The 13631-nt window shown below is 45.2% G+C and overlaps 1 protein-coding gene across 1 annotated transcript; it reads right to left on the bottom strand.

The window, feature by feature from the left end:
• Positions 1 to 4232: 4232 nt before the first annotated feature.
• Positions 4233 to 11252, bottom strand: PKDREJ (polycystin family receptor for egg jelly). The gene has a single exon (XM_033116664.1). It carries the CDS (start codon positions 11250 to 11252, stop codon positions 4413 to 4415), a length of 6840 nt encoding a protein of 2279 aa, XP_032972555.1. The 3' UTR covers positions 4233 to 4412.
• Between the last annotated feature and the right edge of the window lie 2379 nt (positions 11253 to 13631).

Raw genomic sequence — 13631 nt, 5'->3', positions numbered from 1 at the left:
ACCTAAAACTGCTCTTAAAAAAAAAACTGAAAACTAAAATGACATTCAAATACAACGTAGGGAAATTAGAACTAGGAAACAGAAGCATTTGCTGGAGTCTGAAGAAGATTCTTGTACAAATAATCCTGAAACTAATTTCTGTAGAGACTATTTTCTGGCCATTGTGGATCAAAGCATAGTCTCTACTAAAGAGAGATTGGAACAAAGTGAGCAACCTACTGCAGTTTTCAGGGGTTTTTTCCTAATATCCTAGCACTAAAAAATGTGAAAAGAGACAAACTTAAGAAATACTGTATGGATCTAGATATGTTGTAAAAAATGGTGATAATAGTGAAATAACGTTTATATCATGACACGGAAATATTTTGTAATATTTTGTGCAGTAACGATAATTTGTCATGTGTACCCTGCTTACAATATTTAAACATGATATCAGTATTCCTGGTTCAATTCTAAATCTAAAGCTTTAAGACTTTTACTGACAGTTCCAGTTGCCGTTCCCTCTGCAGAGTGAAGTTTCCCCCAGCTGAAATAATTAAAAACTATTTACAAACTATAATAACTCAGGCTCTGTTGTCAATACCACACAATTATGTGATAGTCTTCATTATTATCAACTCGATGACTTCTGAGATGAAGGCAAGAAAAAGAAATCTTATGGAATACAGACATAATAGTTCATGGGTTACGTATATCTTTTTACCCATCCAAGTATCAGTGGCCCATTAACAGAATACCGAGAGGTACACCATAATTCAGTTATGTTTTTGCCAATTTCCAGCTACGTGAAAACCATAGCTTTACATATAATTTTTTTTATTTTGTCCTTATGAAAGTGTATTTGTCAAGTAGATGGATAGAAGATTTTATGTAATAGTTTGTAAGCTTGTTTTATAACCTTTAAATATTTACACGTAGAGATATTTTCATCCTGCACTGGGCTCCCACAATGTTAGGGGTGGACTTGCTGCGGAAAAGAATTTCCTATATGTTGTAGCAATACTTAACAAAATGTTGCATAAATATGGTCTTAAGAGAATTGCTTATAAGCTTTTTAAAAATTACATTACTAAATGAGTATTGTACGTCGTGTATTTAAGTGAAGACTGAGAAAGGAAATCTGGAAATCGGATTTCCAGATATAGGAATTGAGTGCAGATTAGAATTTAAAGCAAAGTATTGCTAATAGCAACAAAAGGGGGGCACAGTAGAAGATTAATTCCTTATGCACTTCATCTCACAGGTAAGTGTCATCCTGTTCATCCCCTTCTCGATTTCTGCCAGTAAAATGAAGGTCCAGAGGCTTGCATTTTGCTTTCAGTGCTAATGAAATTCCACAAGCAGGCCTTTTTTTTTTTAACGTAAACTCTTCAAAGTATAACATACATACAGAAAAGTACATCTTCTTAAGTGTACAGCAGGATGAATTTTCACATTGTGGCCAGCACCCAGATAACGTCCTCCAGAACACAGGCCCCTGGAGGTTTCTTCTGATCAAGGGAAGTTGGCCTCCATGGAGTGGTGAGGGGGAGGCTGCATTTAGAAACTTGCAAGTAAGTCCTCACTTAACGGAGTAATGGAAACTGCGACTAAGGGAAAATATGTATAAGGAACCCATGTGACCATAGGCTAATGAATATAAACAAGAGTTAAGCTCCTATGGCATATTTCTGTTCACAAAAATATCACCGAACTTCTAAATAAAGACCCAAAATGCTTATATGAAACACTGAAGTAAATGTGAGCTATAGATACATTTAAGAAAGATGAATAAAAACAAAGATCGTTATTTTCCAACCCGCTGCTTCTAGTTCAGGGTTGCTGGTGGCTGGAGCCTCCGGGCAGCTCAAGAGCCCAGGCAGGCACCCATCCTGGACAGAACGGCCATCGCAGGACACTATCACACACCCACACTCCAGCTGGAACAATTTAGACAGAGTTCACTTCTCGTGCTCATCTTTGGGATCAGAGTCCCTGAAAAAAAACCCACGCAGACATAGAGAGGACGTGCACTCGGACAGTGGCCCCAGCCGGGAATCATTTTTTTTTCTCATCAACGTTACAACAAAATGACATTGAACAAAACAACATTATTCAAGGACTTGCTGTATTTGTTTTCCAGTGGACAAAATGCCTTCAATGTTGTATTGCTTTTTAAGTAAATAATAGTATAACATAGAAGCAGGCCTTAAAAATGTAAGTTTTCATAATTAAAAGTTTGAGTAAATGGACACATTTCTCCTATCGCTACAGAGACATCGCTTTGCATATAAAACTTGTTCATCTACTCTGAGTTAATAAGGGGCTAAACTGAGAACATTCGTCTTGTTTTCCTGTGCAATACAGACGGGAAGGTATTCATAACTGCTGCCAACTTGTTCTGGAATATACCTACCATAGTCCTGGAAATACGATGAGAAGAAAAGGAGTGCTAAAAGGCTCTCTGATATTATTGCCATATCCTGTGAAAATACCCTTCAAAGAAACTTGAATTTTTATTTGTCTCACTTGTTACTTTGTTTTCCCGATAATGTCATCATTGGCATTTCTCGAAACTCTATAAATCCTTGCCATTGCTGTGCCCGATTAGAAGGCCCCTGCTGCTCTCTTCTTTCCCAGTCTGTGGGAGAAGTCCTGTGATTGCTAAACTTCTCATTGTAACCACAAGTTGAGAGTCTTGTCTTCTCTGCAGGACCTGCAGCTGCCGTCCTGATCCTCACTCAGGCCGCCTTCGTGCTGGTACGGCCCCCTTCTTTCTGAACCCCTGAGGCCACTCGGGCAGGGCCTGCCCACTTGGGCCCTGCGTTTATGACCCTGTAACTCACTCTCCAGCCGCACAGCTCCCCGTCATGAGATGCTATGTTGACGTGGGGCGGGGGCCTCTTCCCACCCCTGGGAAGGGAGGCCAACTAGGGTGACCCTGAGCCTCCCAGGGTGCCAGGAGAGGGACAAGTCTTTAGCTGATTGGTCCATTTGGGAAGGAAGTCTGGGCACACCCACCCACTGAGCCATGAGTCAGCCACACCTGCCACCAGTCTCCAAAGCCTCTAAGGGGAGGCTTGCCCCGCTGCCTGCAGCTGGGGCTTAAACTCGTTCTGTGGTTCAGTGGGCAAGTGCATCTGACAGATGGCAGCTGGCCTCTGTCAGCAAAGAGGAGTCATCTGCCCCCACCTCATGTTTACTCTTTCTCAACCTGTTCAGAAGTCAGGTTGTAAAGAGAGGTGCTGACTGCAAATGTGCGCTCCAGTCAGACCAGTGGGCTAATGTGGAGCGGGCCATGCTTGTGACCTCCCTGCAGGACATTTGGAAAATCCAGATCTGACCTTGTGACCCTAACTGACCCTAACTGAGTGGCCTTGCATGGGTCACTAAACCTCTTGTTCTCACCGGGGAGAGAAGACGGTGCTCAGACATCCCCAGGAGGAACCGATGGAAGCTGGCACGTGTGCCTGCCAGGGTCACAGGGACAGTGGTGAGCAACCAACCCCTGGTACAAAGCGGTCAGCGGCTGACTCTGTTGTCCCGCTTTTCCAGCCCTGACTTTCAGGACATGGCCCCACTTGTAGGTGCCCCTCATGCAGAAATCACGACTCACATTTAATTCTGATACAGCATCCTCACAAATGAAGACACTTCTGAGTAAAAATACAACAGCTGCCAGCCCATGTTTCTCTTAAACAATAAACCACATGTTCTTTATTATTCAATAACAATCCACAAGACTGTAAAATAATCAAAAGCCCAAATCCTGGATGTATGTATTTCCATATCTAGTATATAGAACATTTACTATCTTCCAGTGTGAACCCACACGCACACATACCTTTTTGTTTTTTAACAACAATTTAGTCTCATGGCCAGAAAATGTTACTACATTTTACATCCTTAACTTGAAGGAGACTTAGGGAATAGATGGGGAGCTTCACACTTCCACCCCAACCCCACCCCTGTAGTCCCAAACTCTATGTATGGCAAGTCCTGGAACTCCCCACAGGCCCTCCCGCACTGACGCAGCTGGAATGTGGGGGTAGTGGAGAAGGGGGTCGAGAAAGCTCTGATCTGCAAAAGGAAGGTCCAGCGAGGTGTGCTGGGGGCTCTTCAGCTCCCTCCTCCAATCCTGGGTCTCCAACCTCTAAACTGCCGAGGGCTTCAAAGACATCTAACTCCCTCTAAAGGAGCTCGTCCCAGAACTCACCTGCTGTCACCTCCTCTCTCCCCAGGTACTGTACTACACTCCGACACTCTCACGTGCCCAAGTGTAGAGGCCAAGAGTGGGGATATTTCCAAATGTAGGGGTGTGCCTTATGAATGATGTGGGTAGAAAGCATGACTGAGACACTAAACATTTCTTAATTCCACAAACTGAGCATTTCAGGGAGACCCTTGTCTGTGGCCCGTGAAACCGTCATGGATCACACAACGAGATAAACCATTTTCCTCCCGTTAATGCTTCTGGTCTTCAGCCCCAGATAGCGGTGGCTATTCTTCCCTGGCTGCCCGTACAGCATGTCCACAAAGAACTTGGGTTCATCTTTGGCCTTGGACTGGAAGGACAGAAAGCCAAACACAGTTCTGAGCTTGCCGTACAGATAGGCCACTGCTTCCGCTTCGTCTGAAGGTTCCTCATACACGGGCTGCTTCATGTCCTCATAGGCTGACAAAATCACTGCCCGAAGCAAGTTGCTCAATATGCAAATCATCACCAGCATAAATGATGAAAGGAACAGGACCCCAATGACCTTGTTATGGAAATATGCACTGTTCTGAAAAGCTGACATGTAGTAGGAGAAGATTGTCTGAGTGGCATGGCTCAAGTTACTGTAGTTCCACTCGTGCTGACCGAATACCAGGTAGCCAAAAGCCATGTACACGAAGAAATACACGGACACAACGAGTGCCATGTGGCAGATGCCAGGCAGGGCGGTCTGGATGGCCCTCTGAGCCAGGCGCACATTATAAAGGAATCTGGAACACTGGAGGGTCTTCAAAACTGTCAGAAAGAGCAGGAAACCCAAAATGATCCTCATGCTGTGATCCACTCGAGAAACTGCGTGAAAGGGAATGAAATCCACAGAGTTGGACGAGTAAAACCGAATTATGCCGGTGGCCAAGAAGTGTTTCCTGACAAAGAGCACAATTAACACAGCAAACGTGCATTTTAGAGCGAAGTTGAGCAAATTGTACACGCTTCTCACGTAGGAGGCCCTTTCTTGCATGATGATGTAGCCCTCCTCAACGATGTAGGCTAAAAAAAACATGAGGATGGCCACGTACAGGTAGATCTCTGCTGACGTGTTCCTGTTGAAATCAGCAAGTGAGAAGGAGTGCACAGATATGCTCATGTTCACGACTCCTAACTGCGAAACCTCAAACATGACCGAAATGCTGCAGAACAGATTTACATCTGGATTAAAAGTTGTTAGGTCCAGAATCACAGCCCATGTCTTCTCATCCAGCCAGTTGCTGCTTTGGAGTTCTTTGAGCCTCAGTGTGGAATTAAATTGCTGCTGATCTGGAAAAAAATGGAAAGCATACCCACCTGACCCATAGGTGTGTAGAAGTCCATAGGAATAATATACCCATCTCTTTTCTGGAGGCTTATAAGTAAACCCTTTGGTATTCTTGTCGGTCATCCGCTTATTAACTTTATTCCAAAAGCTAGTGTAGCTTTTTGTGTCTTCTCGGTCGGTGTCATATTTGGGATGACAGTGAATTTCTCCTTTGATGCTGTTTGGCGCAAAGCTTTTGGCAGGCGGACATGGTTTTTCACCAGGCTTTGCCCTTACTTGCCTCATCAGTGGAAGGCCGAGGATTTTAGACGAGCTGTCGGGAAGAAACGTTGGATTCAGCGTGTTGTGGAGCAAAGGCAACAGCACGCCATTGAGCCACCCATAGATGTCCTCCAGCTTGGTCACCGTAGCAAGATCCACAGAGAACTGATCGCGAATGAACTGATTATAGTAGAAGCTGTCTGTGTGGCGTAGCAGAGTGACAAGTCTCACCAGAAGGGCTAGAAAGATCAAGTGAGTTAGAATATAACTCAGGAACAGGACGGCTCTTCTCTTGATCCTCTTCTTTCTTTTGAATATTCTGATTTCGTCTTCTGTGAGCGGCTGGTACATCCTGGTGCCTCGGATGTAGGTGATGTACTTATGTCGCTTGAGCATCTCCTCTGGATGCAGCTGTATGTTCTGCAGCATGACCTCGGTAAAACGATGGCTGCTCCCCCATGAAAGGTTTTTACAGTACTTGAGCTTACTTGCCCTGATGCTTGACACAAACATAATTTTAGATGGCTGCACCAGAAAAACGGACTGACAGAATGAACAAAACGATGCAAAGAGCCATTCTATTGATGTTTCATAGCCATAAGTTAGTCCATAAAATACAATAAAGAATGAGGATATGCCACAAGTGGCAAAAACCAAGAACCAGGCTATGTAAACACAACACCAAGGCAGAACAATCCTGGGTTTGGGGAGGGGCTCAGAAGGGGGCTCTGCAGAATAAACACCTTGGTTGTCTGTCACATTTTCCTTGTTGGCATTTGTGTTAATATTTGTTCTGGGGGTGCGTGAGACCTTGCTTTTTGCTTTCTTATCCTGGCGCCCTTTCTTCAACTTTGCCTTAACAGGAGACTTACGGAGTCCAGGACTTTTCCTAGAAGGAAGCTCTTCAGCCTCTCCTGAGGGGGCTTCCTCAGTCTCGTGAGTATGCCACTTCTCCAAGCGCTCCTCCCAGTGTCCACTTGCCGCCAATATCCAGGGCTGCGTCTGAGGGGACACCTCATCTAGAGTCACCAGAGGTTTCCTCTGGGAATAGGTGAACAGCAGAGTGATGATTACTTGCACAGGAATTGTGATTAAGACACTTTGCAATCCTATTGTCATCGATCTGACATATCGGCTCCCTTCTGATGCAGTTTCTTTTTGTGTACTTAGATTAAAGAACATAATATTACACATGAGGGAGGACAGCAACATTGCTAAACAACAAGACAGTCTCTGGAGCCTATTGAATGGTTTGGCAACGACGCCAGCAAACACAGAGAACCACATGTGCTTTGTCCCCAGCTCATCAGTCATATGTATAAGGAAGAAGTCCTCTCTCTTGAGAGGCTCGTCTGGGTCAGTCACATGAAACGTCCTGTCCAAAGAGGTGTCAATAGAAAGCCACTTCCGACACATGAACAGCCAGATGTGTCTGCTAAACAGATTTTCCACTTTGATTCTACTTAGATACCAACTGGGGGCTCTGCCCTCGTTGTTGTGCCACACACGAATGGAATGAATGTCCCCCAAGTCACTTTTTGTTGTTAGGAGGAAAGTGTGGATGCTTCCTCGGTAGAGAGTTATAAAGTCTGGGTAGCTTAAACAGTGTACATCGCTAGTGCTTTCTGTCCCTCTAAGTTGGACAAAGACACTGGCCCTGGTCCCAGCCCCACAACGGCTTCCTGTAAAAATAGTGACTAGGTAACATATGTTATCATAAGGATCGTTGTCAGGTAGAACTATGACACGTTCCCGAAAGTACTGGTCGGTTTCATCCCTGTGCAAGGCCCAGAAAGCTAGGACTATGTACATGAGCATGAGGAAGAGGACGGTGAAGACAGTCACAGGGTTTTGGGTAACGTTCCTGATGACCTCTAACCGCAGATCTACAGGATTAGGGGCCACAATCACCTTGGCTGTCAAATAGCGGGCGTGCAGGCGAATGTTTGCTAATCCCATTGTATTCAGCTGCCGCCTGACCCTCCCTGCGTGCTTACAGATACAGTGCACTCTGTCCCAGGTAGTCTTGTCTCCGAGGACACAGGTATCTTCTCTCCAGTCACTCTGGATCCCATACATTTCCAAGCATTGAACGCTGAAAACAGAAATTCTCACTAGCTTGTCACTGAGCTTCATGACAAAACGAGGAGCCTGCAGAACCACGGTTACGGCGTACTCAGATGAGTGGCTTCGCTGAGCTATGACTTGCAGTAGGGACAGCGGAAGGCACAGCACGCGGGCCACCTTAACTGTACAGGCTGCGTCAAACAGGCCACTCTGGTTGGCAATTGGAGGGATGTCATGGGGCACGAGGAAGGTGGCGACCAACGCACTGGGGCTGATCTGACTGCCAGCGTACACCAAGGCCGTGAACAGCACAGTCACTTCCGTCACAATGTGAACCAACACCTCCTTCCCTGCTCCGCTGTCCACTTCAAAGCGAAACCCCCCTGTTGTCTTTCTCAAGGACTCAGCGACATTATTAGGTTCATTGTCGGGTCCCACTGTGAGATTAAAAGCTGCAAAGCTCAAGTTTTTTCTGCGGAGGTACACTTCCGCTACATCAGGTGTGATCTCTATCACATCTCCGTTAGCTGTGGTTCCTTTCATTCTGAATGCAACCACATCTGCTGAAATATTTTCCTGATAATTTAACCAAGGAAAGGGGTCATCTGCAAACTCACAAAACATCATAGAAATTGGAGCATTTTCAGACAAAGCAGGGACACTGCTCACATTTAGTACTGGATGAAAACAATTTAGACAGTGTTCCTCATTGCCTAAGATGCTATTAACAACCCACTTTTCCGTTTTCTTGATATACATGTTAAAGCTCGAGGACCTCATTACAGTGGTTTCATTCCCTGGCACTTTACCAGTCAATATAGGGTCTGCTAGAGATTCTAATACATAGAAAGGACCATCAACAACTTCGTGACGAGCAATCATTTTAAAGATATTGGATAAACTTGTTAATATTCCAGTGCTCACGGTTTCTATTTGTTCAGAGTGCAAGTGTTTATCTTTTTGCCGATGCTGTTGTAGGGCTTGATTTGCTTGCCAAATCCTCACGGTGGAAAGATTCTGAGCAACTCGAGTGAATTCCGAGACTTCCTGGGTTAATTCAGCAATAGCCATGACTACCTGGCTAATTTCCACCAAATTGCTTACAGGGAGAATGAAAGACTGATTGACGAGGTGTTCACGCAGCATGGATTTGTCCTCTTGCAGAGTTGATTCGGGTTTTATGCTATTCAAAACGGAGGCTACTATGTACATTAAGTAGCCCGCAGGTAAAAAATCCTGCTTTTGAAGCAAAGTGGATATCTCTGAGTTCGGTCCTATGGTGAAATTGAGTAATTGATGCAGCACAGTCTTTGATGAGTTTTTGTCAGTAGGAGCTTGTACAGTGGTATACAAAGTCACCTGAGAAAAAGCTCCTAGAGAGTCATATACCTGGACATAGATCTTCACAGCGTAATGATTGACCAGCACACCAACAGGGAGAAAGGAAGGGGGTGATATGGGCCCGTTGCCCATATACAGGGTGGACCCCAATGTGTTCTCTTTTAAAGAACTGATTTCACCAAAACCATGCAAATTAGAAACTATCATTCTATATGTAAGAGGGGTGTTCAGATCCTTAAAATTACTGCACTGGATAACAAACTTAGTAAAAAATGCAATTCCATTAGCTGGATTAATTTTGCATTCTCCGATTTCAGGGACATGGTTAACAATAAAGGGATGCCTGAGGACCAAGTTCACTCCACTCCAAGTTGCTAGATCTACAGAAATCCAAAACTTAGCTTCAAAAAATTGCCTAAAAGCAAACGCTTTTATAGATAAGTAATCGCTATTCCTTCCTGTTGCAGTTTGCCCCATCCAATCAAATCCCATCTCCTTCCCTGAAGGTGACAGAATCGACCACTTATAGACATCATGGCTTATGGCACAATTTGTGCAATTAAGAAACAAAGAAAATCTATCGGATATAACCAAAATTGTATCACAATTTTCAATACACGAAATATGTGCTCTAGGTGTTGGTCCTTGGAGCACTTGTACCCTTTTATCAGAAAATGCGGTTCTGCCACTCTTTTGTATCACCATTCTGAAAAAATACACATGGTCGCCTTTAAGTGTTTCTGGCAAAAGTGTTAGCACAGGGCCAGAGGCCCATGTCCACTTGAGATCAGCCTGTGCTGGAAGACAAACATCCTTGCTCATCACTGTTATTTTATCTCCCTCATAGTTTCTTGGATTTGTGGTACAGTACCAAAAAAAATGGAGTCCCTCTAAAGGGTTGTCTGCATCTGGATCAGAGGACATCGATCCATTCAGAACCAGCCCATCTGTGAAATTAATTATTATGTTGGGATCCCCAAGAATAACCGCCTTCAGGAGACTTCTAACAATAGTGACATAGATGTGATCGGAGGCTTTCACCACATTCGGTTTTGGAGTCGCTGTGACCACGATCACTAAGAGTCTGAACACATACACCCCCCAAGATAAAGACTCCTTGGGGATGTGCACAACGGCTGGATCACTCGGGAAGTGGAGTTGTGCAACACTCAAAGGTTTAGTCCAGTCTGGCACATCAGATACTGAAGGCGCAGAAAAGACATTCCAACGGTGAATAGTAGTCTTGGGGAATGGGCAGTCATACTCGACGGTGGCATTGAGGGAAGCTTCCATCTTCCTGGTCAACACCACGGGAGACCCGTCTTTGTCCCTGTTGATCTTTACCTTTGTGATAACACAAACATCCTGTGTTGATAACTGACAGGACACTGAAGACGCCATGGCTTGGGAACTGTCCGAGTTGACAGCTTCTAAAACAACAGGCGTGGGGCCATCTGTAGGACACTTGGTTTGGGCCACGTAGCCCCAGTGGGGTTGAGGGCCGCTGGGCACAATGGAGCGGGGCGACACGTGGACAGCAGAGGAGGCTTCCCGGGGCCTGACCAGCCCGAGGTGAAAGGTCCATTCCAGAGGCCCAAGCGAGCGCTGCAGGGGGGTGAACCACCGTAGGGAGAGCTGGCCTCGCGGCGCCGAGAGGTGCAGGTCCACGAGGGTGGGCTCCGCGCGGCGGACACGGCGGGAGAGTTGGGCGCCGAGCAGTACGCGCACGTGGAGGCAGTGCTGGCGTGGCCCGCGGGAGGAGCAGAGGCCACGGCCACCGCTCAGTACCACTCCGCCTCCCGGGACCACGCGGGGCCACAGGCTGAGGAGGACGCGGCCGCGGAGCAGCCCGAGACCCGGGGCGCCCCTCACCGAGCGCGGTGTGGCCGCCAAGCCCGGCGCCGAGACGCAGACTCGGGCCTTGGACGGGGCTCCGTGGGTCGCGGCGGGCGCCCCCGGGACCGGGACGGTGGCCGGGGCCTCGCGAGGAGCCAGGGGCGGAGGGAAGCGGCTGCAGCCCCAGTCGAGGCCCAGGCCCAGGCCCAGCAGAAGGAGCGCGGGCCCTGGCCCCATGGAGCCTGCCTGGGGAAAGCTGGGAGGCGCCGCGGAGTCCGCAGGGGTGGGCCAACGGCCGAGGGGGCGCGGGCCACGGGGGTCACGGGGCAGCAGGGTCACGGGGTGGCGTGGTTGCTGAGGTTCCCCGAGCAGTGAGTGGGGCCCAGGCTGCGGGCGCCTGGACCACTTCCTACGGCTGTGTAGACTTCACATCAGGGCCTGCTTGTGGGATTAATTCGGCCCAGTTTCCTGACCCACTGGGAAGGCCCCTTAGAAGGAATCCCACTCCCCTGGAAAAATAGGAAATGGTGGAAATCAAGAGGGACTGGAAGCTCCCTGAGTGCTCAGGGAGGTCTGACTTTGGGTTTCTTACTTTCCTTTTCTTTTTCTACTTTCTTAAGGTGAAACCCTGAGTCATGGATTTTAAATTTTTCTTCTTTTGTAAAGAAGCATCTACTGTGTTTCCAAAAAAATAAGACCTAGCTGGACAATCAGTTCTAATGCATCTTTTGGAGCAAAAATTAATACGAGACCCAGTCTTATTTTACTATAATATAAGACCAGGTCTTATATAATATAATGTAAGACTGGGTCTTATATTAATTTTGCTCCTAAAGACTCATTAGAGCTGATTGTCCGGCTAGGTCTTATTTTCAGGGAAACAGTAATGTAACTTTCCCGCCAAACACCACTTAACTGCATCCAGCATCTTTGTTGTATTTTTATCATTCAATTACAAGTATTTTTAATTTCCCCTATTTGGGTTTTGACTTGTGAATTTAAAAGTGTGTTCTTTAATTTCCAGACATTTGGAGTTTCCATGAAAATCTTATGGTTACTGATTTCTAATTTAATTCTGTAGTGGTTAGAGGATATATTTATTCTGTGTGATTTCTATCCCTTTAAATTCATGGAGACTTGTTTGAAAGCCCATGGTCTGGTCTGTCTGGCTGTATGTTCCACGTGCACTTAAAAATGTGTATTCCACTGTTTGGGGATAATGTTCCATAAATGTCAATTAGATCAAGCTGGCTGTAGTTTTTCTTAGAGCTTCTATATCTTTTCTGAAATTTTGTCTAGTTATCCTTTCTTATTGCTGAGAGAGGGTATTAATTTCTCCTACAATGACTGTAGAATTATCTTTCATTTTATAATTCTGTCAGTTTTGGCTTTGTGTATTTTGGGGCTCTATTTGTTAGGTGCATACACATTTGTGGTTATGCCTTCCTGATGAGTTGCTCCTTTTATCGTTATGAAATGTCTGTTTATCTCTGATAATAATCTTTGTTTTGAAGTCTATTTTACCTGACAGTAAAGTAGCCACATTATATGTCAATTATGTCTCAATAAAACTAGGGGGAAAATTAAATAAAATAGCCACACTAGCCTTCTTATCCTTACTGTCTATATGTCATATCTTTTTTTTTCATTAGTTTACTTTCAACTTACTTATGTCTTCATATTTAAAATGGTCTTTTGTAGGCAAATTTAACAGGGTTTTATTTTTTTATCCTGGGTATAAAATGGCATTTCCTTGTGGTTTTGATTTGCATTTCCTTGATGACTAATGATGTCAAGCATCTTTTTAACTGTCTATTGGCCATTTGTATATTTTAGTTAAAGAATGTCTAATCACATCTATTGCTCAAGTTTGAACTGGGCTGTTTGTCATTTGCTGTTGAGTTGTATGAAGTCTTTATGTATTCTGAATCCTAGACTCTTATCCAATATATGATTTGCAAATATTTCTCCCGATCCAGTTTGTCTTTTCGCTTTCTTGATAATGTCCTTTGATGCAGAAAAATTGTTAATTTTTATGAAATCCAGTTTTTCTTTTTCTTTTGTTGCTTGTCCTTTTGGTGTCATTGCTAAAAAAATAACCATTGCGCAATCCAACATCACAAAGATTTACCCCTAGGTTTTTTCCTAAGAGTTTTATAGTTTCATCTCTTACATAAGACAAGTAATATTTTAATGCAATATTTTTGAAAATCAAAATTCATGCAAAAAATTCATGGTGAACAAAATGTCACCATTTTAAATAAGGACAGGATCTGACCCTGCACTTGAACTACTACTTGGCTCCTGCATCCTGGGGGAAGGTGGGAAGAGGTTAGATTAAATTGGGAGAGAGCAGTGGAGGCTAGAGGTTTGTAGCTGCTGGCAGAGCTCAGGTGGAGAAGCTGATACTGCGGTGATACCACCGCCGCAAGTCCTTGAGAGGCAAAGGGGATGGGACGCGGACACCGGTTGGATAACACAGCAGAGCCAATCGCATGGAATTTGGGCAAAAATGACCTCTATGAATGTGTGTGTGCGGGCGCGCGGGTTCCAGGTGGGACTACAAAGAGTTTGAAAACGACCGCTGTCCTAGGACTCCCCTGCCTCCCAAGGGGC

Source organism: Rhinolophus ferrumequinum, chromosome 10, assembly GCF_004115265.2.
Source record: "Rhinolophus ferrumequinum isolate MPI-CBG mRhiFer1 chromosome 10, mRhiFer1_v1.p, whole genome shotgun sequence".
NCBI lineage: Eukaryota > Metazoa > Chordata > Mammalia > Chiroptera > Rhinolophidae > Rhinolophus > Rhinolophus ferrumequinum.
The sequence above is the reverse complement of the archived record's forward strand: the minus strand, read 5'-3'. Positions and strand labels throughout refer to the sequence as shown.

Bases quoted from the DNA above. Each gene is read 5' to 3' on its own strand.
- PKDREJ (XM_033116664.1), bottom strand. From the start codon at position 11,252: ATGGGGCCAGGGCCCGCGCTCCTTCTGCTGGGCCTGGGCCTGGGCCTC.